Source organism: Podarcis melisellensis (genome assembly GCF_964234715.1).
Source record: "Podarcis melisellensis genome assembly, chromosome: 3".
Classification (NCBI taxonomy): Eukaryota; Metazoa; Chordata; class Lepidosauria; order Squamata; family Lacertidae; genus Podarcis; species Podarcis melisellensis.
In genome coordinates, this window is record NC_138530.1 from 21669519 (window position 1) to 21696406 (window position 26888).

At 42.5% G+C, this 26888-nt stretch overlaps 1 protein-coding gene across 1 annotated transcript in view; it reads left to right on the plus strand.

Moving 5' to 3' along the window:
• The first annotated feature begins 1870 nt into the window (after positions 1 to 1870).
• LRPPRC (leucine rich pentatricopeptide repeat containing) overlaps positions 1871 to 26888 on the plus strand; it is a 118332-nt gene continuing 93314 nt past the window's right edge. Inside the window, exons 1-11 of the mRNA XM_081903714.1 lie at positions 1871 to 2034; positions 14115 to 14317; positions 18655 to 18777; positions 19755 to 19876; positions 19973 to 20031; positions 21182 to 21268; positions 22209 to 22335; positions 24136 to 24280; positions 25082 to 25239; positions 26388 to 26493; positions 26591 to 26698. Of these exons, the coding sequence (XP_081759840.1) occupies positions 1904 to 2034; positions 14115 to 14317; positions 18655 to 18777; positions 19755 to 19876; positions 19973 to 20031; positions 21182 to 21268; positions 22209 to 22335; positions 24136 to 24280; positions 25082 to 25239; positions 26388 to 26493; positions 26591 to 26698 (1369 nt within the window). The 5' untranslated portion in view covers positions 1871 to 1903. The remainder of the gene's footprint in view (positions 2035 to 14114; positions 14318 to 18654; positions 18778 to 19754; positions 19877 to 19972; positions 20032 to 21181; positions 21269 to 22208; positions 22336 to 24135; positions 24281 to 25081; positions 25240 to 26387; positions 26494 to 26590; positions 26699 to 26888) is intronic.

Genomic DNA, 26888 nt, shown 5'->3' on the forward strand with positions numbered 1-26888 from the left:
GGCATTTCCAGTTAAAAAGATCTGGTAGTGAGTAAGGGACGCGGGTGGCACTGTGGTCTAAACCACTGAGCCTCTTTGGCTTGCCGATCAGAAGGTCGGCGGTTCGAATCCCCGCGACGGAGTGAACTCCCGTTGCTCTGCCCCAGCTCCTGCCAAGCTAGCAGTTCGAAAGCACAACAGTGCAAGTAGATAAATAGGTACAGCTCCAACGGGAAGGTAAATGGCGTTTCTGTGCGCTGCTCTGGTTTTGGTGCTCTGTTGCACCAGAAGCAGCTTAGTCATGCTGGCCACATGACCTGGAAAAACTGCCTGCGGACAAACGCCGGCTCCCTTGGCCTGTAAAGTGAGATGAGCGCCGCAATCCGTTGTCTGTGACTGGACTTAACTGTCAGGCGTCCTTTACCTTTACCTTTTTAGTGAGTGATTGGTAGACCTGGGCGATACATCAATATATCATCCAGGACTGGTATGAAGAGCAGACCGCGATATCAGCTTCACTCAGTGGTATATCACTGGTGAAACCGCCACCGCTCCCGAGTCTCTCTGCTAGCGACTTCCTCCAGCAAGCGTTGCTAGCAGAGGGACTCAGGAGCAGTGGCAGTTTCACCAAGACTGTGCAGAGGGAGAGAAAAGCTGCATAAGCGAGGTGCCGATATAGCTTGTTTCTCCTTCTGCATCTTTAAACTGCTTGGCTGAGGAGTTTGCGGTTGCCACTCCCCTCAGCCAAGCAGTTAAAGGATCCCCCAGCCTGGCACCGGCTCCCGAGGGGGAAGCACTGGAATGTGTGGTGGCTCCCCATTTGCAGAATGCTCTCCCTAGCGTTGCTCTTCTGGCACCTTTGTTACATAACTTTAAGGTGCAGGACAAAAACATTTCTCTCCTCCCAGGCCTTTGGCTGATTAAACAATATATGGCCTTTTAAACTGGTGCGTGTGTGTTTGTTACTATGTTTTTGTGTGTTTTCCTATTGTAAGCCGCCCTGTGATCCTCAGATGAAGGGCGGTATAGGAATTTAATAAAATAAAATAAAAGTAAGAGTACCTAGGACAGCAGCATTCAACTGCAATCCAATGCCCCCTTTCCTGGGAGCAAGTCCCATAGAACTAAGTGGCGCTAGCTTCTGAGTAGCAAAGGACTGCACTGTCAACGGTACACAAAGCTGGAAAAGGACTACGGTCACTGCCCACCAAAGAACGTCCCAGGGATCTCCTACGACCGGCCCGCGGGCGAATCAAACAACCTTCTGCTACGAGCAAAACTTTTCTCCGTTCCGCGCAGGCGCAGTCGGGAAGGGCGCATGCTCAAGCAGAAGTCGAGGGATTCTCTCACGTGACTTTAACGCAAAGAGGAGGGGTGAGCGAAGAGCGAGGCCAACCAATGCTTTTCCCGAAGTTGAGAAAACTGCCGCTCAGTTTTGCGAGTCGCCTTTCAAACTCCTTTTGCCGCTTATATCGACAAACCGCTCCCGGGAGCCCCGCCGTCCCGTGTGAGAAGCCAGGGCCTTCATTCTTAGAAATCAAAGTCGATAACAAGTGATTTCGATATATCGAAACTCCGGGTTACACTTCTGACTGGCCCGAGGATGCCTCTCGGGCTCACCTTCCAGCTCCCGTTGAAACAAATCCGACCGTTTCGGACGGTACCATTTTTTTAAAGGGGGGGGGAGAGAAGACCTTTTTATCTCTCACAACGCCCCAAAGCGGAGGGAGACCCTTTTAAAGAGCGGCGGGGAAACAGAGTCCCGCCTTTTGAGTCACGTCGAGCCAGATTATTCCTCCTTTCATGAGAGCCGGAAGCGGCGGCGCCGCCTCCGCGCGCGCCCCGCCCTCTCCTCGCGCCGTGGTTCCGCCCGGCCTCTGTCACGTGCTCCCCCTTGACCGGTGCGTGCGTGAGGAGGAAGATCATGGCTGGGCTCCTCAGGTCGGCCTCGCGGCTCCGCTCGCTCCTCCTGAGAGGGGGCCGCGCCGTGGGGGCCACGCTCTGCTCCCGGGCGCCGCTGCCCTCCGCACAGGCCGCAGCCTCCCGCGGCAGCAGGTGAGGGTGGTTCCGGCCTGGCGGGCGAGAGTCAGGCGGGGCGGCGGGGAAGGTCACGGGGGTCCCTCTGGGCTTCTCAGTCGCCGGGGGAGGCGCCTTGTGGGCACGTTTACTCGGGAGTAAATCCCGCGGAGAGCCGGCCTGGTGCTGATAGGGCCGGGAATGGGGGGCTCCCACGCTGCTTTCGGGACCGGCGTTCAAATCCTTGCAGAACTTGGCGTCCGAAGTGCTGTTTGCCTGACCTCTTTCACGAGAACAAAATAGGGGTGGGGGAGTGGGGCCCGAATTCCGTGACCATCGCATTGAGCTTTCCTCGGGAGTGCACGTGTGAACGCAGTTGCACTCGGCGGGGTTTACTTCCGGGCACAAGGTGTCAAGTTGTTTTTTTTAAGGGCTTTTGCTGCAAACCCCTTTGCACGGCTGCTCAGAAAAGCAAAGTGCTGTTGAGGCCGGCGAGGCTTAGGCTTGTATGCCCACCCCTCAAAGCACGTGTATAGCGTTACTAGCCACAGTGGCTATGCTGTGCCTCTAAAGGTCAGAGGGAGTAATCCTTCCGGATGCCAGGTTGCTGCAGAGCGCAAGATGGGAGAGGGTTCTTGTGCTGGGGTCTTGCCAGAGGCACCTGGTTGGCCATTGGCCTGACCCTGTTCCCTTGCTGTAGTCGGTTGTGAGCTGTTGGGAATTGTAACTTTGTGAGGGGTCAGCTGCAGCGTCCTGAATTGTTTGAGGAGAAGAATGTGCTTCAAATGTACTTGTAAGGGTATAGTTTGTACACAGTCTCATTCCCAGGTAAGTGTGTATGACTGGCAGAATCATCCACCTGGGATGTTTGCCTTCAGGCTACAAGTGCAGAGATTACAGGTTTGAAAGCTTACCTCTATTAACATCTCCTTGCATGTGGGAAATTAGCATGTTGGGGAGGAAGGTTCAGACAAGTTTTTTTCCCTTCCTGGTGTGTTGTTTTAAGACAACACATGAACTCTTTCTTAAAATGGCTTAAAGCATTAAAGTAATGTGGTGGTGCATTTTTTTAATTATTGGCAAAACATACCAGCAAGTACACCAGAAAATCACTTACCTGAATGTACCGTATTTTTCGCTCTATAAGACGCACCAGACCACAAGACGCACCTAGTTTTTGGAGGAGGAAAACAAGAACAAAATATTCTGAATCTCATAAGTGAAAGCAGCAATCCCTCTTGCTGTTCTGGCTTCTGTGATAGCTGCGTAGCCTGCATTCGCTCTGTAAGACGCACACACATTTCCCCTTACTTTTTAGGAGGGAAAAAGTGAGTCTTATAGAGCAGAAAATACAGTAAGTTGAGATTTCAAGCCTTGCAAAAATGCGAAAAAGTTCACTTGCTTTGATGGGTAGAGCATCCTCAAATCTAAAGGCCTTGTTCCTAGTATTCAGTGTTTTAAACTGCCGAAGCAAAGGCTTGCAGAGGGACTGGTTTCCTGATCTGAGCTGGTATAGTGAGAGAATTATTATTTATATTTTGGTTGGGCCTGGGAACACATGTAACCAGTACAGTCCCTGCTTGAATTGGTTTAGGGAGGTGCGTTGTATGGAAGCATTCAAACATACAGCCCTGTAGCTGTTGCCTGAAGCAGATTTAGTCTATGTCTGAAAAGCCCTAACTTTGATTCTGCTTAATGTTTAAGCCAGCTCTTAGGTCTGGATCTGTAAACAGCCCTGTGATCCTTGGGTAGGGTAGCATATAAAATCAATCTGTCCAACTCTCTCCAGGGCTCACATCTATAAGCAAGCCCTGAAGAGATTCAGATCTTGGGGCTGGCATAGCCCCCACCCCCAATGTTCTATGGAATCCCCCAAGCCTTTGGAGCAAATACAGGGAAATTATTTAGTTGAATACTGCCCTATATTTGCTGGGAGGCATGGGAACAAGTCCACAGTAAATATGTATGGAAGCACACATAGCTTCATGACTTTGATCCCAAAGAGTTCAGAGGCTGGTTTGTGAACACTTGCAGTTCTTGAGCACTTGATGTGCTGTGTGTGACCTGACTCTTTTGAAACCTACTGTATTTACAAGTGATGTGTAAATTCTTTCTGTGATGTTACATCTATCTTGGTTCAGTCCCACATGCAAACTATCACCAGAAGCACAGAAAAGTTGTTGAAATCTAGTATAAGTTAAAGCTGTAATAAATCAGTAAGCTGCCACTGAATTTCTTGAGTGGCTTATGGTGTTTCTCCCCTTTTTCTTGTTAACAATTTCCTTCCTTGGTATAACTTTTGGGGCTTTCTACACTGTTTTCAGGCAATATAATCTGAAGTTTGATACAGACCTGGGATGGGGCATCTGTGTAGCCCAGCAACATCTGCAAGGCCAGTTTCCATCATCCCTGACCATTGGCCATACTGGCTGGGGCTGATGGAATCCAACAACATGTGGAAGATAACAGGTTCCCCACTTCTCACTAATCTGGAATTGTGAACAACGGCTGCAATCATGAGCATACCTCCTAGAGAGTAAGCCCTTAGTTAGGCTTCCTCTTTGTGGAAACATACTTAAGATTGCACTGCAGCATTTTGTTTTAAGTTTTGTTCTTGAGATCAACATGGAATAGTTATGGTAAATAATCTTACATTCAATTTGGCTTATGGTTTAAGTTGCGACAGGTGGGTTTTTTAAACAGATTGGCCTGTGATCTGCATGTTCACATAGTCATCTGCATGTCTGACACAGGTTGAGAAAACAGTGACAGGCTTGCTTCAGGATAACAAAAGTGTGAATCCTACTGAGAGAACACACCATTACAAACATTACAAAAGTAGCTTGTGAGGTGGTGATACTAAACACTGCCTATACTAATTTGCTCTTCAAATGCTATAGAGTTGATTTGAACGTTACTAAACCTTTCCACAATATGAAGTGATCCTGCGCACCTGCAAACAGCCATTTCAATAAGTATGTGCCATCACAGTTGACATGTCTTTTGGATATATTTTTATGTACAGTGGTACCTCGCAAGACGAATGCCTCGTAAGACGAAAAACTCGCAAGACGAAAGAGTTTTTCGTTTTTTGAGTTGCTTTGCAAGACGAATTTCCCTATGGGCTTGCTTTGCAAGACGAAAACGTATTGCGAGTTTGTTTCCTTTTTCTTAAAACCATTAATACCCAGGGAATCCGTGCTTCGCAAGACGAAAAAACTCGCAGAATGAAAAAACTCGCAGAACGAATTAATTTCATCTTGCGAGGTACCACTGTATACAGTATTAAACTGGGGTACTGCAACTTCTGAGTGAGGAACCTGTAATACTGGTCTGATAAAAAAGAAGGACTCTCAGAGCAATGCAAACCCACCTGGAAACCTACGGCCCCACTGTGGAAGGACGTGTGGATCCAGAATTGGCCTCCACAGTCACTTACGGACTCACTGTTAAGACCATTTTCATGGAAGACAATCTTACTAGGCCAGAGAAGAAGAAAGAAGGTGGAAGGCTGCAGCCCTCTCAGCCTCCTGCCGGCCTTTGCCTGTGGAGTGACATGAGCATTGCTCAGCTAGCATGGAGCTCCCCATTCTACCTGCTAAATGGATAAGGGTGGAAATTAGCCAGTCCAAGATCTGTTGGGTCCTGAGCTGACCCTACTGCTGACACATTGGGTCAATCGCTGTGCCAGCTCTCCCCTTCCACCCTGGGGCCCTGGTGACAGCTGGCAATTACATGCTACTCTTATGCAGCAATGACTTCTTAAAAGAGTTGCTTAAAGCTCCTTTATATAATTTCCCCTACCCCCAAAAAGTATTCATTATTTTAAATTTGTCTTCTAAAACACCTCAAAGCAGCATATAAATAATAAAAGAATAACTATCATCCTTGCAAATAAGTCCCCAGAACTCGCAAACCTGCTAACATTTTTACTGACCCCTGCTGCTTGAGGCACATTGATGGTCCAAAAGAAGAAGAGAGCCAACTTTTCTATTTAAAAAAAAAATCACTACTTGGTTGCCTGAAACTTAACGTTCTTGAGATAGGTGCCAGGGAGAATGGCTGTTTAATTAAAGTTCAGTAATAGTACTTGGGAAAAAATGTGCTATGGTTCAGAAAATGGGTGATAATGAAATGTCATAAAAATAAAAAGCACCTGTGCAGATCTAAGCATCAGAATAGTTAGACTATAGCTAGAATAGTTAGACTCTACGCAAGGGCACTCAAAACATTGCATTAATAAGCAAGGAACAGTTGGGCTTCCCTAAATAAAGGTAAAAAATTGGTGGCAGCTGGCAATATTCTTCCTTGCTAGTAGTAAATTGTGAACAGACGGAGTTAAAGAAAAGAGCGGGTTCACAACAAGCATTAAAGCTGACTGAAGAGGAACCCAGGAAAATGCCTTTAAGAAAAGTTATTTCTGTCGGTTGCACAAAACAAGCGTGCAGCATACAAGGGCCGTGGTTCAGTAGTGTTAAGGTTTTCCCTACCACAACTATGGAGGTGCACAAACTTTTTGCAATTCAGATTGGAGTTCACAGACAAGAGGTCATGAGCTTTTGCTACTGGCATTCCATTTACTTTGGGCTTTTAGACTTGCCTGCTGTTAAAAAAATTGCAGCATGCAGTGTTTACATATTTTCTGTCTGAAAAGCAAAGATTTTGCTGGCAGAAATCACCATGCTCATTTTTATCAGCAAGCTGTGTCTCCATTGCACTACACAGTTGTCTCAAAAAAGCTACCTTTTAAGACAGTGCAGTGCAGTGCCTCTCAAGTACAATAGACACCTAGGACCCAGAACACTCAGTTTTGAGTGATGTTCTTTTTAAACTCCTGTTTGTAAAAGTTTGAATTCAGTCATTGTAGTTGATCAAATACAAATGAGATTACGAGTACAGTGGTACCTTGGGTTACATACGCTTCAGGTTACATATGCTTCAGGTTACAGACTCTGCTAACCCAGAAATAGTGCTTCAGGTTAAGAACTTTGCTTCAGGATGAGAGCAGAAATCGTTCTCCGGCGGTGCGGCGGCAGAGGGAGGCCCCATTAACTAAAGTGGTGCTTCAGGTTAAGATCAGTTTCAGGTGAAGTATGGACCTCCGGAACGAATTAAGTACTTAACCCGAGGTACCACTATATGTGGCTTCCTGGAGCCTCCAACAGCCACTTCGGTCTCTCAATTCAATGAATGGGTTTAGAACTAATTACAGGGTTTTTGGGGAGGAATGGTTTTTTACCTGCTTTCTTGTTGCTTGGATTAAGACCCCTTTAGGATATACCACTACCATCAAATTTTTGCATAATTTGTTGATGGCAAGAAAGTTGGAACTTGCTCTTTGGAAATTGGAGGTTCCATTATTACAATTGAACCAAAGTCACATTTCCAGAGGCCTTATGCTGTACTGCTGCTAATGTAGCAGGCTCTGTAGGCTGAGTTAGGTTTGAAATCATTCTGAATTGACCTTTTAAGAACTTTGATCAAGATGCTAGATTAACTTGTGTTTTCACTTCTTGCTGTTAAGACGTTGCATATCAAAGGATTTAAAATACAACAGTGTAATCCTTTAAGTTTTTTCTTAAATTCATTTTCAGATAGCTCTGGTTATAATGTACCTTTTTGATACCAACATTTGTCGGATTCTTTGCCCCAAAGTGCTGACCACTTTGTCTGATGGTAGTCCTGCTGTTGAGACCCTCCTTAGCTCAGGTTGTAACCCAGTAGTGAATCCCAACCCACCAGTTGAAGACTTGTGCTCTAGACTACAGTGGTGCCCCGCAAGACGAACGCCTCGCAAGACGAAAAACCTGCTAGACGAAAGGGTTTTCCGTTTTGGAGGCGCTTCGTAAAACGAATTCCCCTATGGGGTTGCTTCGCAAGACGAAAAAAATCTTGCATCCCCCCCGCGGGTTTTCCCCGCTTTTTTCTTCCTTTTTTTAAGCCGCGAAGCCGCTTATCAGCTGTTCTGCTGATAAGCCGCTTAACAGCTGATCGCCGGAAGCCGCTTGACAGCTGTAGCGCTAATCCGCTAAGCTGTCAATGGGCTTGCTTCGCAAGACGAAAAAACCGCTGTACGAAGAGCCTCACGGAATGGATTAATTTCGTCTTGCGAGGCACCACTATATTGTTCTAGATTTTGGTATCACTTGAAACTCAACAGCTTGTGCTAAAGCAAGTTGTCTCTAGAGCTAGTACTGCTTCAACCTATTTTCACTTAGCAGGAATTATCCTGGCTGGATGGCTTTTGCTTGAACTCCTGCTGGGGAGGCACAGAGGAATTTTGATTTCTGTCTTTAGCGCACACTTTAGTTTAGTTATCACACTTTTTTTAACATTCTGAGTTTTAAGTTCCAACCTTGATGCTGCTGTAGGCATATGAATAAGCTTAAAAGGAACACGTCACATTTTGTTGTATATAAACAGTGTTCTCTTTAAATATAAACTTGTTTGTTTTTGTTGTGTAAAGCAACATGCTGCAAACTTTTTACCACCACATTTCTCTGTTCAACTAAACCAGTCTTCTTCAGCTTAGTCCTCTCTATATGTTCTGCACTACAGCTTCCATCAGCACAGCCATGTTGGCTTGGTCTGATGAGGGACATAATCCAAAATATCTGCAGGACACCCAGTTGGGAAAGGTTGGGCTAAGTCAGGTGGGGGCGACGGATGTTGGATTTCTAGGTGATGCTGAACCACAGTCCCTTTAAGTCCCAACAAGCATAGCTAGTGACCAGGAATGATGGGAGTTGTAGTTCAGCAACATCTGTAGAGCTTGGGTTATTCACTCCTGGCATAAGCTGTAGAAAATCTGTCCTGGGAGCAGCAAGGACACAAAGTACAAAAGATGGGACTTTTAATTATGACTGTGCAAGGACTTCAAAATCTACTCTTTGGCACCCTGTGCTGCCCTGGGGTCCACCCACTCCACTCCAGATCTGTCCACCAAACATGGGTTTTAAAAGTGTATTTTAACATACAGTTAAAACGGGTTAAAGAAGTTCAGGAGAGTGCACTAGCACTACACAAGATTAGATCTTTCCGCTTAACAGCTGGTAAATAGGAGAATCCAATCCTGTGTGGTGGTGCTTCACAAGTGGTTTTCCTTTGAGGCAGGAAGGAGAGGTGCAGTGCTGGGCCTTCTTTTGCCCCGGAAGATACAGCCGCCGGTCAAGTAGGTCCCAGCCTTTTGACATATTTTTTCCACCCTTCCGGCCTCATGCCCTGCCTCCTTACTGTCATGGATTGTTCTGGGCCATTGCAACTCAACTCACATCTGTCTGTAGTGTGCATACCCGACTCATTCTAGTCCCTCTGAATGTGCCTGATTTGACTCTCAGCTGAATCCAATATTCACTGAACGTAACATAGATCTCTATTCTGGATCTCTGTTCCTGAGTAAATAATACTTATTAAAATCATTTTGAAATACAGTGATAGGTATGGAAGACTGCTACCCTGAAGTGACTGGAGGAAGAGCTGAATAAATGTATAAAATGAATGTCCCAGCAAGTGATGTAAGTTAACTTACATCCTGTAAATTATCAATTTTTATCCTGAGTTCGGTCCTAGCAGTAAATTCTGAATAATTACCTCCTTTCCCCCTTTCTAATCAGTTTGACCAGTGATACCTGTCAATTTGAAGAGTTCGGTTATTAAATATATTATTATTTATTAGTAGCCATTCCAGGGATAAAAGCAGCTTACACTAACAGTTCCTTTTTTAAAAAAACAACAACCCAAAATGCAAAACTTCAGGAGCACAGCACAAAACAAACAGCAACAAAAAATAGAGCTGTCCCTTCTGCCTAGGTTATAATGCATCTTTCTTGATGGTAAAATTTCTTTACCGGCCACCAGTGCTCGATGGAAGGAGGATTCAGCTTGTGCCATAGAACCCCCTGCCGCCCACCTAGAATCCTGAAACGCCCACTAGTGGGTGGTAAGGACCAGGTTGACAACCCCTGGCCTAGATAGAAGACATGCATTTTTCATATAGTGAAGGATGGGATCCATGGATGAATAATTCCTGCATTGCAGGGGGTTGGACTAGCTGACCCTTCTGGTCCCTTCCAACTCTACAATTCTATGGTTGGTCCTCCCACTTGCTCCACTGGGCAGGACCAATCAGATTTGAATGTGACCCAACTGAGTGGGAGAGCAGTCCCTCGCTATCAGTTTCTTTACTTTCCTGCCTGTGGGGAAAGCCCAGAAAGCAGAGAAGCTGTGCACCTTGGTAGAGGTGGCAGCCTTCATATAATAATAATAAATAATATTTTTTTATTTATATCCCGCCCTCCCCAGCCGAAGCCGGGCTCAGGGCGGCTAATAACAATCAAATAATCCAACATTCTAAAAACATTTCATTATAAAAATTAATTAAAATCAAATTGATGGCAACCATTAAGCAAAATTCTGTGCAGATTGCCAGAGGAGGGAGTCAGGCTGCGCCCTGACCAAAGGCCTGGTGCCTTAGCAGTTTTCATTTCCCACAGAGATGGCACAAAACAAGTTCTGATGGCCATCTATCATGGATGGTATTATTTGCCTGTTGGTGAGGCATCTCCAAGATATATGTACAAGGAGGCATTATCTGTGTGGTACATTGGGCCCAAACTCTGGGGTATGTAGATAGTATCTGAACCACACCTTTTCCAGATTTTTTTTTATTTTTTTTTGCAAAGGGCTATTGCATATTTATATGGGAAGCATTTTTCATAACATTGGGATTGACTGCTGTGAAGTCCCTTCTCATCTAAATTCTCATGTCTTTATAGGTACTCTGAGCAGGACCTCCTTGCATTATCTCACTGGAAGTTGTATTAATTAATTAACTGTGTTTATATGCTTCCGAATAACAAAGTGATTTACACAAAATACACTTAAAATGACAATAAATATATTAAAATACCCCAATGAGCCGTAAAACAATGTAAAACTGTGTAACTCCAAAAGCTGATAATAAAATCAGTAAGTTGTTAAGCTACACTAGCAATACTGTACAGTAACTAAATTTTAAAATGAAAAATCTGAGAGAATAAAAGTAAAAATTAAATTTGAACCCTGTCCAAAACAGCATAGGAAGGGCAGCCCCTTTCCTCTGGGTCCCTCACCTTCCAAAATCTGTTTCAGAGCATTGGAGGTCCCTCCAGAGCAGAAGGGAAGGTGGTCTGAGATATTGCAAAAAGGGGAATTGGCAAAAAATGCCTCTTCTCCTCTCTTCCACTGGTGGTGGTCTCCATTAGATTAGAGACTCTTCTGTGAGTGGAAGGACACAATTGGATTCAACTCTAAGACTTTAAAATTTTAAAAGTTTAAAAAGCCTGTGAAATAAGGCCACCCAGAGCTGAAAAGACCACAACAAAGTTGCCTGTTGAGCCTCTCTTTGGAGAGTGTTACAAAGTTGATGCATCACTACCAAAAATGCTCTGTTTCCAGTAGCCACCCTCTCCATCTTACCTAGAGAAGCCATTCTGAATAGGAACTCGAGGTCCAGATAGCTTCATGTAGGAAATGATGATACTTCAGGTACTCTGACCTAGTGATGTTAAACTCTCGAGAATAATCTTTTGGAGAATATTCTCAAGAATATTCTTGATTAATGAGAATATTAGAGAAATTTCATTTAAAATAGGAGACTATTTTAATGCATTGAAAATCATATAATTGTAATGCATTGAAAATCATATAATTAGTTAATATACGTGTTTATTCATGGGTAAACTTGTTCAGATGGCAACCAAAAACTGTACAGATACTTTTATTCAATGGGGCAATGCAGTGAATTCACATTCTTTGATTTTTTTTGCACCAAACTTGAAATTGAAAATTCAGCGTGAATGACTCATGTTAATCACTAAGCCCGTCACTAACCATATATTTACCATCAACTTTGAATTCTAATTATGTTGTGTATGTAGGAAATGTATCCTTTAAAGTAAAAGGAATATAAAAAAAACCCCTCAGGTCTGCTACATGAGTACGTTCTTTAATAAGTTTATCCAAATGGTACAGTATTTTCAGTGCAACACAAATAAAATCAATATAAAGTTTAAAATAAATGCTACATATGTCAGCTTTTCTGCTCTATTCCTTTTTGCTGTTACACATAATTGTATAGGCCTGGGTACTTTAAGTGTGTAAAGCATTAAAGCTTTCCGTAAAAAAAACTCACACTGTATGGCCAAGGGTATAGAATTGCTAAGAATAAGGTCCCACCAAAATAGGGGGAAAGGCAATTACATATAGTTGAAATACATACAAATTCAAATGTTCATCAGATTAAATGAATCACATTTTTAAAACTAAAACAAACACACAACATTTTCTGTAGCTCACATTTCAGGACTGCCACTGGTGAATGACACAATGCCCAGTAATGTAACTGGATCCAAAAAATCATTATTCATTACTTACACTGGCAGTATCACAGCTTGACTTATTATTTACTATATTTTTTAAATGAGGGTTGTAAAACTGGTTCTTACATTAGAATTTTCAGTTTCGAGAATATTCTCTGGAGAATTCTCTAGCATAGAATGGATATGCATTTTCGCGTAATGCTAAACCATAGATGAGTGCAACATAGAAATGTTTAATGAGCCTGAGTTGCATGCTCTTCGCCACAGTTGCAAGGAGGTCTTTAGCAGAGTTAGTTTTAAATTTACACAATTTCAGCTTAAAGTTACATTCAGCCAGGAGATTCCTATTTGAAACAATCTCTGCTGAGTTTAATAAGCCAACTTTGAACCATTGGTTGTGAATTTGTTTTGTTAAATTCATCAGACTCTTAAAAATAAAAACCTGCTAAAGCTGTGCTCCCAGGTATGAAGAAGGATGGATTAGTGGGAAGCCTGCAGCACTCTGCTCAAGCATGTCTTATATAGCACTGAACCATGCTTTAGCATTACATATAAATGCAACCCGTGACATGGAGCCCCCAGTTTACATTTCTCCATAGCTGTCTTCAGCGGCTAGGATAGATTTTAGATCGGGGTGGAAAGCCTCAGGCCTGGAGGCTAAATACCCCCTCTAAGTCTTTCCGTCTGGTCCTTGGGACTCTCCCCAGACCACATCCCTCACCGGCCTTTTTACACGCCTTCTTCGAGTGTTTTGTGCCTGGCTGAAATGCTTCCTTGATCTCTGATAATGGCTTGCTTGCCTGAATGGAAGACAGAGGGTCTGTGTGTAGCCCTACTCTACAAGGGTAAAAGTGACATTCATTGCTCTATTCACTTTTACCTCTGGCACCACCCACCCTTAACATGTGGAGGATTGCCAAGAAGGAACCGTGGCCCTCAGACTAAAAAATGTTGCCCATTTCTGCTTTAAGATAGTTTAAAACAAGTTGGTTGGTCCTTTATACAGTGGTACCTCGGGTTAAGTACTTAATTCGTTCCGGAGGTCCGTGCTTAACCTGAAACTGTTCTTAACCTGAAGCGCCACTTTAGCTAATGGGGCCTCCTGCTGCTGCTGCACCGCCAGAGCACGATTTCTGTCTCTTATCCTGAAGCAAAGTTCTTAACTATTTCTGGGTTAGCGGAGTCTCTAACCTGAAGCATATGTAACCTGAAGCATATGTAACCCGAGGTACCACTGTACTTTATTGTCACCAGTTTTGTGCGTGAGTAGGTGAAGAATTGGGAGCTCAGAGCCACAGCGTATGAAAGCGCCACCATCTTGGAACTTCAGGTCCTGGTGAAAAGGTGACAGTACATTATTTCAGGCCCCCATGTTTCTTCTGTCCTCCTTACCACAATCTCTTTAGCACCAGCTGTCATAGCGTCCACTTGTTATTTTGCAGCTCTTTTCTGTGTGCCTGTGTATATGTATGTAGAGGCAGAGTACAATAGCGTTTTTTGCAGTTGAGTGCTGCTTTGCAGGTTTTAATTCCATGTGGTAAGGGTTGAACTAGTTGACCCTTGGGTCCCTTCCAACTCAAAGATTTTATTATTCTCTGGCCAGCTTCCTTCTTTCAGTGCTTTCCAAACAGAACTATTAGCTCTTGTTGTTTCCTACCCCTAAAACTCTTGAGGTTTGCTTCAGCTCAGAATGCTCAGCAAATGTAAGAGACAAGTATAGCTGTTATCTGCCCTCAAAGTGGGATTTGTTTTGTTTTGTAGGCATCTAATCTACCAAGCGAGGCTCTTTACGGTTGCAACTAAAGAGAAGGGGGAAGTTCAAGAGCAACCCCCTACAGCTATTCAAAGCAAGCAGACACAACATTTTGATTGGGCCTTGAATAAACTGGATGAATCTATCAGAAGAACTGGGCGCATTACTAAAAACCTTCTATTAAGAATATTTCACGATGTGTGCAGAACAGGTAAAGTGTTACTATTTTGCTTAACATTATATTTAACTAACATCATGTTTTTGCTTAACAGCATGGTTTTGCCTTACGTTTTGTTAAAATCCTTGGCAATTATTAATACACACTGTCTTTAAAATGCTTTGAAAATAGTTGTAGCATTTTTTATTTACATCATTTCTAGCAGTTGGGTGGCTGCAATATTAAATTGAGCTCCATTTACTCGGGTTACAGATGTAATTTGTGAAAACTGATTAGTTGTAGGGCACGAACATTTTAATGGTATTCCTGTTTTAACTAGCATTGACAGTAAGGACTAAATTTCATGTGACATGTTTATATAAGAGTGCTTAACCTGGATGCTTTTATTTTGGAAAAAAAGCAGCCACAGGTCTCCAGTCTGAAATGTGCTCCTGATCTGGATTGGGGGTCCCATGCTGGCTTTCTGCTAGCTCTTCTCCAAAATAAAAGCAGGTGGCTTATGCACATTTGTATAAACGTGGAGAAAGGCTCCATTGCTCAGTGGCAGAGCACATGCCTTGCAAGCAAAGATTCCTCCCTAAAATTCTGTAGAGCTGCTGCTGGTTGTTACTGACAATCATGAAGTATAAGTCAAGCTCACTCCCTGCCCTCATGAAGCCCTATTATAATCCTTCTCTTGTGCCTTAGCAGGGTCCATTTAACGACAAGCTCATCCTGCATTTTAAGCATTAGCACCCAGTGGATCAGCATATTCCCTGCAGGAGCAGGAACAAAGAGCCAGCAACAGGCCAGTAAGATGGCTACAGTTGAATAGCCTCGGCTGTAATGGAATTGCCCTCCAAGAAGCAGTGCCCTCTGAATGGCAGTAGCACATGATGTACGGAGATACCCTGCTCTCCATGAATATAGGGTTGCACCTTTGCTCATCACTCACTTTGCTTATACTGGCCTCAGACCAACTCCGTAGCAGGTGTGGTTGAAGCTTGCTGTGCCACCACACTCCCATTGTCATTTAACGAGAGGGAGGGGGCAGGGCTGCACGGCTGCTCTGGTGGGAGCCCCAGATTGGTTCTGCCCATCCACGTGCCCAGCCCCAATCTTGCCACTTCACTGTTCCATAAGCTGCAGTGAAGTCGCACCACCCCACCAGATTTCCTGCTCTTAAAACACAGGCAACAATTTGCACGTAAAGACCGGCAGGCCTAAGTGGGGCTGCACAGGCTGTGCACAACAAAAGGTGTATCCAGTCACGGTGTGGCCTGTGGTGGTGGTACAGATACACGTGTGACAGCTACACGAATGGATGGCCATTTCAGTGCATAGATCTCCCTTACTCGATCAGGTCAAGCAACTCTTGGAGTGTACATTGCTCGTTTTCTTAGCTCTTTTAAGACATAAACAGTGGAAAAAGAAAAATTAACAGGGTCAATATAAGTGGATATTAGCTACATGGATCCAACCAAGTTTCTAAACCATAGCAGAATTTCTGTTTTTGTACCCAAAGTGTACATAGCTGTGACTTGTTTATCAGGGTATCTACAGTGCACCATTCCTGGGGGTTGAAAAACCAAGTTGTGCTAACCCTAATTGTAATCATCCATCCACTTATTTGGTTGCCACAACTCCAGTTGTTGATGGACCATTTGGTGACTGGTTTTTGCCCCAAATTATCTATGAATTGCAGAGAACTCAGAAGGGGGGACATAAGCTCTTCCTAGGCTTTTCCTAATGGCAGAATTGGCAAGAGCATTGGGTAAGAGCAGGCTTCCTCAAACTCGGCCCTCCAGATGTTTTTCAGACTACAGTTCCCATCGTCCCTGACCACTGGTCTTGCTAGCTAGGGATCATGGGAGTTGTAGGCCATGATCCCTAGCTAGGGGATGAGTTTGAGGAAGCCTGGGTGAGAGTCTTCTCTCACACCTTATTCCTTGGTTTGACAAATCTCTTCTCTTATCTCATGCTTTGGAAAACAAAAGAGTCTTCATTGCTGCTTCTCCTTTCCCCAGCTTCTAGTGTGAGACGAGAGAAATTTCTTTGCAAGGATTGGGTGGCCAGTGGCAACTAGAAATGATGGCTAATAGCTAAGCGAAGCGAAAAGTTATATACTGCTTTGCATCAAATGTTATGGAGCCTAATTTATTCTTCTTGCACATGTATTCAGTCAGCAGATAATAGTGAGCTACTCTTTTGAGGTTACAGGCTGATTAGGCGGTATGTATAGAAAGTGTATTATTTCCTAACGTAAAGCTTTCATTGGGGAAAACCTTTTAGAAGTACCTGAGCAGTTCCCTGTAAAAGTGGGATCAGTAGCTTGTTTCTTTCTAAATTGAAATAAAGAACATAGGTGTTGTTTTAGTTGTTTAGCTTACATGAAAGGAGCACTGATTTCCCCCGCCCCCCGCTGTGCTCCCAGTGAAGAGCAGAAGATCAGTATATATATTCTGCATAAACAGAGATCAACTTCAATCATTAATTTATGTGATTACGGTCATTTCTGTGCTGCTTATTGCATCACTTCATTCTGGCAGTTAGGTTGCTTAAAACACATTTTTTGGGTCACCTTCTCTTCTGTTCTCAAATCTGATGCATAATTTGGCTTTCTTTGGGGTGCTATCTGTGAGCATTTTTAGAAGAACAGTAACAAAAAATAATTCCTGAGGCATCGAGCTGGAGCCCCTGTACAATTCTAATGAGCAATACATTTTCCATAATATCCTAACTAGACTAAAGGATGTCGAGAGACAAAATATTATGGCAGCTGTAAACAAAATTTGCTCCCCCATATTCTATGATTTAAATATCTTAGATAGCAGAGCCAATTACGTCACTAAATTAATAATCCCAGCCCAACGTAGGGCTTTTATGCTGGCCCGTTTGAATGTTTTTCCCTCAGCATTTGTCAGGGGAAGATATCAAAACATTCCTAGAAACAAGAGATTCTGCAGATGTTCTATGAATGTCCCGGACACTGTAGAGCATATTCTCTTTCATTGCCCATTGTACAGTACGCTCCGTCAACGCGTGCTGTCCCCTCTCTTGGGTGGTCTGGAACCCCAGCAAGGTGAATGTGTGGGACTCTACCTATCCGACGTTGACCAAAGGGTAACGGCGGGGGTAGCCGAGTTTTTGGTAGCAGTCCTCCAAGGAGCAGGCTAACAAAGAAAACCATTGATTCTATATGTATATATATATATATGTATGTAGCCAACTGCTGCCCTTTTACATATATTTCAAGGCCTTTATATGCTATTTTCTCTTCTATGGTTTTATTCGTATAATGCCTAATAAAGGTTTGATAAGTATAATTCCTGAGAAATGTGACACTGTGCACTCATGTGTTACTAAATCCTTCATAAATATGCTACAAACGTATTGAGTTGTTCCAGGAACGAGTGTCTGCATATACACATTGGCACTTGCATACTACAAACTATAGGCAAAACTGGCTCAGCTGCATATATATAGCACTAGAGCACACTTTATGTATATATGCAGTGGCCATACTATCAGAATTTTGGTTGTAAGCTGACTTTTTGCCTGCACATATTTGCACTGCAGGACTAGTTGCTCCATTTAAAGTATACCATCTGGGACGTTTACCGTAAGTCAAACTCTTCAACAATAGTTTGAGACACGTCAGGAAAACATGGTGGCTAACACCCTACATTAGTCATAACCCTTTGAAATTAATGGATGTGGCTAACTTAGGTACATTAATTTTGGAGGGTCTATTCTGAGTAAAAGTTGGATACAACCCAATGCCTCTAATTTTACTATCCTTGAAAATATATCAAAAAATAAAATAAAACAATTGTCCAGTAGCACCTTAGAGACCAACTAAGTTTGTTCTTGGTATAAGCTTTCATGTGCTGGTATCTGAAGAAGTGTGCATGCACATGAAAGCGTATACCAAGAAGAAACTTAGTTGGTCTCTAAGGTGCTACTGGACACACACACACACACACACACACACACACATATATGTGCTGTATCAGACCAACACGGCTACCTACCTGTATCCTAGAAAATGTTACTAAATGCATGCATGTTCAAATACTTTCCCAGGTGGTATGTCTAAGCAGCCGTTCTAAATTAAATTGAACTGGGAAGCGAGCCTCATTGAACACTGGGGGGCTTATGTCTGAGTAGATACACATAGGATTGAGTTCTTAATTCCCCCATGTTGCAAAGCTTGACCTGCAGCTCCTTTTCTGTTGTCAGATGTCACGGAACAGTGTGGGTATGCTTTCTAAACTTTTCAAAGCTATGCGTAGTCCCCCCCCCCTTTAATAGATTTTATTGCCTTTATGCCTTCTAGGTTACGTAGTGATTGTTCATGTTGCAGTTTCATGTATCTTGTTCTGATTTAGGATACCCAAGTAGTAACCAGGCCCTACTGTTGTTGAGAACCTGTGGTTCATTATTGCCTGAGCATCACCCAGCTGAAAGAACAGAACTTGCCCATACCATATGGACCCAGTTGAAAGGACTAGGTATTCTTTTTCTTAAATAAGTTGTATGAATGTTATTTTAGCATGTGCTTTATTTTTTTCTGGTGTAAAAATTAATGGAATTAAAATACTGTTAGATACTAAATGTGTAGCTGACATTCTTTAAATACTTGCACATACAACTCTAGGAAATCTGTTTTTAGATTCCAAGAGCTATACTGACATCTAGAGGTGTTAATATTAAAACCAAGCTTTGTTTTTGTGCAATGAAGTCAGTTAATTTGTTGCTTAACATTTTTGAGAGAGAGACTTTAGTTTAATATTGCTACTTTTTGCATTGCTAAACAATTATCCACAATTCTGTTCAATATCTCAATTGCTCCCGCTGGTAATAGTTCTTAGAGCTTTGGTTTGTGAGTAGATATTAAATAGTGGTTGTGTTAAATACCAGACTTGGCTTAAACATAATGTCAAACAAGTCAGTGGCGTAGCGTGGGGGGTGCAGGGGAGCCCGGCTGCACCGGGCGCAACATCTGGGGGTTAGGGTTAGGGGGCGCAAATCCACGGGTTAGGGGGCACAACCCACGCTACGCCACTGCAAACAGTAGTTGGATGCTACCTGAACAATATTTATGCTTACATAGACCTTCCCCCACCATGGCTTGGATTTCCTCTGTTAATACACATAGCTGCAAACCATAGTCACAAATGGCAGTATAGAAGGAGGGTTGAGAATATTATGTCTGAACTGACCTTCATAATATCCATACTTCCTCAGTGTATGGACTTAAGATGCGCTGTGTTGCAAACATGTGTTTAACGTTTGTTTCAGGCGTTGCATTACAAAGGTACACTCTGTTTAGTGGACTTTGAAATATAGCTTCACACGCTTTCAGAAGTTGTGTGTTCTTATCTATGCCTACATTTGTTGCTATGATAGTATTTGCATTGAATTATTTTATTGTATTGAACTTCTTAATGTACAGAATTTTAATTTTTCTTTATAATCTCTTGTCAAGGTGTTGTGTATGATGTAAGTCATTACAATGCTTTGCTAAAGGTCTACCTTCAGAATGGGCACACATTCTCTCCAACTGAATTCTTAACAAAAATGGAAGAAGCTAATGTTCAGCCAAATCGAGTATGTACTTCTTTCATAAAGGCATTTTTTTGGCCAACTTTTAACTCGCCACCACTCATTAAATAGCAAGTCTTATTTTTGTCATCTTTTTTGCAGGTCAGTTACCAGCGGCTGATTGCTGCCTATTGCAGCAAGGGTGATATTGAAGGTGCTAGGTAAGGGTTTGCATAAATGGACCTAAATATTTTACAGCTAAAATGCATCTTACAGCATAGTCCTTTACATGTTTACCCAGAAGTCTCATTGAGCTCAGTGCATTTACTCCTGGATAAGTATGTATAGCAGGGGTGGGGAATCACTGGCTTTTAGGCATTATTAGCCGGGGTGGGGCCCAGGGTCTCCCCATTTGATCTGCCTGGCCATTTTGTCCAAGCTCTGCCCACCTGCCAATCATCTGATACCTGATAGGATGTCAGTGTGGACAAGTAAAAAGGCAACTGAGCTAGAGAGGCTTTTGAAGGGCTGCCGATCAGCTCACGCTTGGGACTTCAAAGCCCCATATCACCTGGTGTCATAGTGACATTAGGTGATTGAGAAGTGAGCAGTCCTGCTTGCCTGTAAGATTTGGGCCACTGGGAGTAAGGAAGGCAAAGATTTGGCTAGATCCAGTTCTCCATCTCTGGTGTATACGATTTCAATGTTGATATTTTTAAACATGAAATAAAATTTAACAAAGAAACAAATTTCACTGATTGAATAATGAAAGCCCATTGAAAAATACAAAAGGGATAATCTTATCCAAAGAAACAATACTTGGCTATGGTTATTTTCAAACAAGCCAGCTGAATATTGCGACTTCTGAAACTGGCTTGTTGAAACTAACCATTGTTAATGTTGACCACACTTTTTGGTTCTGAACAATGGCTAGTATGCAACATTATTCATGTGAATGCAGCCACTGTATGCAAGAGAAAGAATTGGGATTTGTATAACTTGAAAGGAACAAGGTACAAGAAAAAAAATACCTAGCCAGTGGAGAAAGCATGGATGTGTTTTTATGCTGCACAGTACTAATCAGGAATTTCCTTTTTAGGTTAAAAGAGGACTATATAAATATATAACAGAAGATAGGGTTAGGAGCAATGAACATACACTGTTTTTCCAGAATATGTTTTAAAATATTGGATTAATTGTCTTTTTGCATTTAAAATGGTAATCTCAAGGTCTTAGCTAACTCAGTATTACAAGACTTAAATGATATCTTATTTTGTTTTACTTCAGCATATAGTCTTCAGTATAAAGTACATTTGTTTTACTTGCATTTTCCAAAGAAAAACATAGCTGACTTAGTTCTTCATCTTGCAGCAAGATTCTTGGTTTTATGAAAAGCAAGGAGCTCCCAATCACAGAGTCTGTATTCAGCGCACTTGTGACTGGCCATGCGAGATCCGGGTAATTTATAGTTCTTACTCTTCTCCTGCATAAATTGCTACTTTGTCTGAGTTAAGTGAATGCATTTTCTAATTTTTGAATTGTTACAAATAGTTAGACCCTTCATATCAGCCCCAGTTACCTGACAGAGATCTTATGTGTGCATAATGATGGGTGCAGGTATCTCTTGAAAATAAAAAGCCCCCCCCCCCACCAGGTGGCTGTTTGCATGGGACAGTTTCAAAATTTGTAACTTTGACTGGTTTTCTGATGCATATGCTAAAGGGCCAAAGTACATGTAAAAAATGAACTTAAGTGTATCTCATTAAATTGCATGAATTTTTTTTAGACTTTCACATAGCAGCTGAAAGGGGGTGGAGGTGGCAGGTACAGCCCCTTTGGTCGTACTTGCCCCCTTCCTTCATACAAGCAACGAAACATGTCAGGAAGCCACAATTAACTGTAGTTTCCTGTTATGTACAGACTGGGAAATCGTGCGGGATTTGGAAGCCATATGAACTATTGCTTCCTATTTTGCCATTTTTAGAAATCAATAGCCATAGCTTCCCAGTTCCCAGGAAGCTCTGGTTAACTGCAGATTACCAGTTTTGCCACTTGAAGAAGGGGAGTAGAGAACAATGGATCAATGGGGTTGTATTATTAAGCCAAGATTTGATTGTGCTAATGTAGCCACGCAGGTGAGCCAGCCTTGATGAATTTCGCCCTTCCACTGATGATCCTTACTGGGACTTGCCAAAGATGGCAGATGTTCTGTCTGTTCCCGTCCTATATTTCATTCATTACTTTTCCCACAGCTGTTTAATTGAATAAAGAACTCATTGTTGATAAATTGTGACACCCCCCCCCCCCAATAGGCTCAAGTCTTAATACCAACCACAACCGGTTTATAACATTGTATTTGCCACTATATTAAAAAAATATTTTTTAAAACACTTCACAGGGATATGGAGAATGCTGAAAATATCCTTTCTGTGATGAGAGATGCTGGCATTGAACCTGGTCCAGACACTTACGTTGCACTATTGAATGCATACGCTGAGAAAGGTGACATGAGCAAAATTGAAGAGGTAATACACACCGTCTGTAAAGGTGCAGCTCTGTCCAGAAAAGATTTTATAATAGCCATCACTTTTCATTCATGCCTTTTCCCAAATGGCTAGTAGCTAATTCTATAGGAAGTGTAATACAGTGGTACCTCAGGTTACATATGCTTCAGGTTACATACTCTGCTCACCCAGAAATAGTACTTCGGGTTAAGAACTTTGCTTCAGGATGAGAACAGAAATCGTGCTCTGGTGGCACGGTGGCAGCAGGAGGCCCCATTAGCTAAAGTGGTTCTTCAGGTTAAGAACAGTTTCAGGTTAAGAACGGACCTCCAGAACGAATTAAGTACTTAACCCGAGGTACCACTGTATGTTGAAATTGTGCAGCAACTGGTATTCTTTGGTAAGCAGAGAAGGTAGTGGCTTACTCAAAGCTGCCTAGTCAATTTGTGTGTTTGCATACACTGAGTAATGCTGTTAATTGTCCCCTATGTAAATGAGCCCTGCTTAGTATCTACAAGAAATCAAGAATATAGCATGTTTGGTGAAGCACATCTTTTGAAGACAACGGGCGTTTTCAGTTGAACAAATTTTATGTGATTGACCGGTTTGTTGTTACTTTTTCTGCTTTTATATTTTTCTGGTGCTTGTGATTTTACATTTGCTGCCCACATCTGATTTCTATGTGAGTTAGTGGTATATATTTTCACAAACTATTTTTTTAAAAGAAAATCGAAAGAGTTCCACAACTGACACACTTGGGCATTTCATTACACCACTTTTTAGTAACCACACCCTACCGGCAGTGGAATCCCAAAAACTGTGGAGATCTACCTATACATAATACTTTGGTGTGTCTGTCTTTTGACACCTGTGGATCATCTAAGATATCCAAACATTCATTGATATCAGTGTTGGAAAAAGACAGTTGTGCTGAAGATGTGAGTTGGATTATACTCATCATGGGATAAAAAGTGTTGTTTATTAGCCAGGGCTTCAATGCAGTTAAACTGAACACCTTGACAGTTTAAACTTCTTTCTCTCCACCTGCAATGGATTTAATGATGACTACAATGCTTTCAATCTAAAAGGTCTTAAGTTTAGCAGAACTGTTCTTTCTGCTGTTTTTCTTAAACCACAAAAATCAATACTCTGCAGTCTTTACTACAAGGTCGTATATTTCAGAACTAACGCTGATACTTCTGAAATGGCTTTTTCTCTGGAGTGGTCCCTTAACATTCAGAGACACAATTGTGTCATGCGTAACATGGCACCCAGTTTCATTTGGCTGATTAATGCCTGGAATCTCCTGAATTTGGAAAATCAGTCTTGAGAATGAATGCAATGCTACTGGAGCATACTTTCACATTGAAAAGGCTGTTCCACCACAATATTTTGCTTCCACTGAATGGTTTTTGGAATCATTTTGCAGATATTGGCATAGTATATTCTCAACTATCCCATGAAGTAGATCCATCCTTGAACTTTTGGGCATTTTGTTATGACTGAACAACTTAACGTACAACACATCCACAGAAGTCAATCCAGATGCCCTCTTTGTGGAAGCGCCATAGGTCAGTGGCAGAACATTTGCTTCACATGCAGAAAGTCCCAGACTCAATGCCCGCCATCTCCACTGAGCCCCTGCTAGGCATTGTAGACAGTACTGAGCTAAGGACAAGACAGCTTCCTGCGTTCTTTCCATGTAGATGCAAAGTGTTACATTGTGGCAATAAAACTGATGATAATAAAAAAGATTAATACAGATCAATATTTATATCTATATTCAGTTTCCTATTACATTGTTTCTCCTTGCTCTTGCAGATCCTGGGCAGCATTGAAAAAAGTGATGCCTACCTTTTGGACAAGGACTTAATGGACATCATTTTTACTCTTGCCAAGGCTGGACATCCTCAGCATGTACAAAACATTTTGGAGAAGATGAGACATGATAGGGGATACATTCCAGGTAACATTTTTGAAAGATACCGACAAATCTCATTTGCTTGTTGGCACTAGTCTTTACTCTTCAAAAAAGGAGAATAATGAAAATGCATGGTTATTTCTTATTTAGTTAACCAGTGCATCCATTTGGGTAGCTCAGGGTAGTAGCTGTGGAAGAGAGATGTACATAAAATGCTTCTCTCAAATAGAATTGTAAAATGATACATAGTATTTTTATAATCATGTCTAATTGGAGGTTATTCTGACTTGATTTTACACAGTCTTGGTGATATTAATCTAGACTTAGCTCAGTTGATTAGAGCATGGTACTTCTTTACGAATTGGTAGTTCTCAGTACGGCACATGAGCAGAAATAGTTAAAGATTTACATGGATATAGCTACTGACTTTAAAAATGGCCACAAGCATCCTTACTCATTGAGCAGTGAAAGCCAGAAGCAGCATTGAGTGATAAATTTGTAGATCTGTAGAGTAGTTATTCTTTGGAACTTTAGTTAATTTCAATGGCGTTTATACATGGCTTCTTCTAGAGTTGCATTGAAATATATCCACAATGCTTGGTAAGTAGTACACTGTAATTTATCAATACATTGTTAAGCACAGCTATTGGCCATAATACCTTTATAACTGGACCATAATGTTTGCTTTGCTTATTATGCTATCATTTTCCATATAATGTGTAAATTGAGTGTTTAAAAATAAATGGTGTACTACTTCTGCACATTAATGTATTGGTTCCCCCCCGACTCTTCCTAATCGTATTTGGTTTCTCCCCCCACCCCCCTGTGCTGTACTTAACTACCTAGATGCAATGAATCTCTGTCTGAGTTTACTAACACACGGCTTAGAAGATACAGCTTTTCAAGTACTGAAGACATTCCCTTCAGGATTGTCAGATTCCCAGAACGAAGGCAGCATAGACCGTGGCAACTTCTTCTTACGGCATTGTGCAAATTTGAACATGGTAAGTGAAGTCCTACAAAGGACCCTTAAAGCAGGGGAGGGAGACCCTTTGACATATTGCTGGACTCCAGCTCTTGTAACACCTGACCTTTGGCCATGCTGTTCGGGACTGATGGGAGTTGGAGTCCAGCAGCTTCTGGGGTTCACATTTTCACCACCCCTGCTTTAAATCAATACTTTATTCTTAAGCAAACTCATCACTCACAAAGTCTGCTCCTCTCCCTTTTTCAAAGCTGTATTCTTTTCCTCATATGTCTCTCCCCATTCCACCCTACGAATCCTATTCTGATATCTACATCTTTACCCAGAAGCAAGAAATGCTTTCCCTTGTCTTCATACATGGCCTTTGTTCCACTTTGTATTCCTGGTCAAGTTCCCCAGCTGGAATTGGTCAGTTCCTCCTTGCAAGTAAGCCCGCCCCTCCCTGTTGATCACTGGCTTCCTTGTGTTGCCTTTGCCACCCTTATTATGCCTTGCTTCCTCACTGCTGACATGCGGTTACATGAGCGACTCTGCTACTCTGATCGCTGCTGGGTTAGTATGTGTTGGATGCATGGATTAATTCATAAACATAAGAACTTAAGAAGATCAGACTAAAGGCCTATCTAGACCAGCACCTTGTCTCCCACGGTGGCCAACAAGGAGCCCAAGGGAAGCCCACAAGCCGTATGTGAACGCAGTAGTGTGTTGGCCTTCCCAGTCAAAGCCAGCACTCTCTTTGTTTCTCAAGAATATTTGAAGTACAGTGGGCCCTTTAGTTACATACTGCTTTGGATACGCAAGTTTCGGGTTACGAACGCGGCAAACCTGGAAGTGTATACTTCCGGTTTTCGCCATGTGTGCTGAAGCACAGTGGCGTAGCATGGGGGGTGCAGGGGGGGCCGGCCGGACTGGGCGCAACATCTGGGGGTTAGGGGGCACAAATCCACGGGTTAGGGGGCGCAAATTACTTGCCTTGCCCCGGGTGCTGACAACCCACGCTACGCCACTGCTGAAGCCGCACCTCTGCCTACAGGCTTTTCGGGTTGCGGACGGACCCCTGGAACGAATTTATTTCGTATCCGGAGGGTCCACTGTACTCATTCACTTAACTGTGCTGAATATTGCCAGTTGAACAGTGAAATTCTTAAACCTTCCATTTCCTTACAGCCAGTGGCTAAACTGAAACAGTTCTGCAGTGACATGAAAGAAAACGGCATTCACGCTGCTCCTCTGCAGATGACTCTGTTGTGTGCGTTGGAGTTAAAGAAAACCGGTACTTTTTCTTATTGTTTGCCTCAGTTAATTGTTTTTACTGCTTAACCCTGTTACAACCCCACTTATTGACTCTTTGACTTTCTTGATCTTTTCAGCTTTGGCTATTGATCTAATGAAGGCCATCAAAGAAGAAGGCGAACCTGTCAGACCTCACTACTTTTGGCCATTGCTGGTTCACCACCAGAAAGAGAAAAATGTTCAAGGTTAGCATTTTAAAAATCAAACCTTAGTTTACTGTGCATGTGAACTTGTAACACGCAGCCCTGTAGCCCAAATGGGTTTGTGCACGAGATACAGAATAATGTTGCAGTACAGGCAGCCCTGCTAAGGCACTATTGTCCTATTGGTGTGGTGCTGTACATTGCAACAGTTTCTTTGTCATTACTTTTTCCA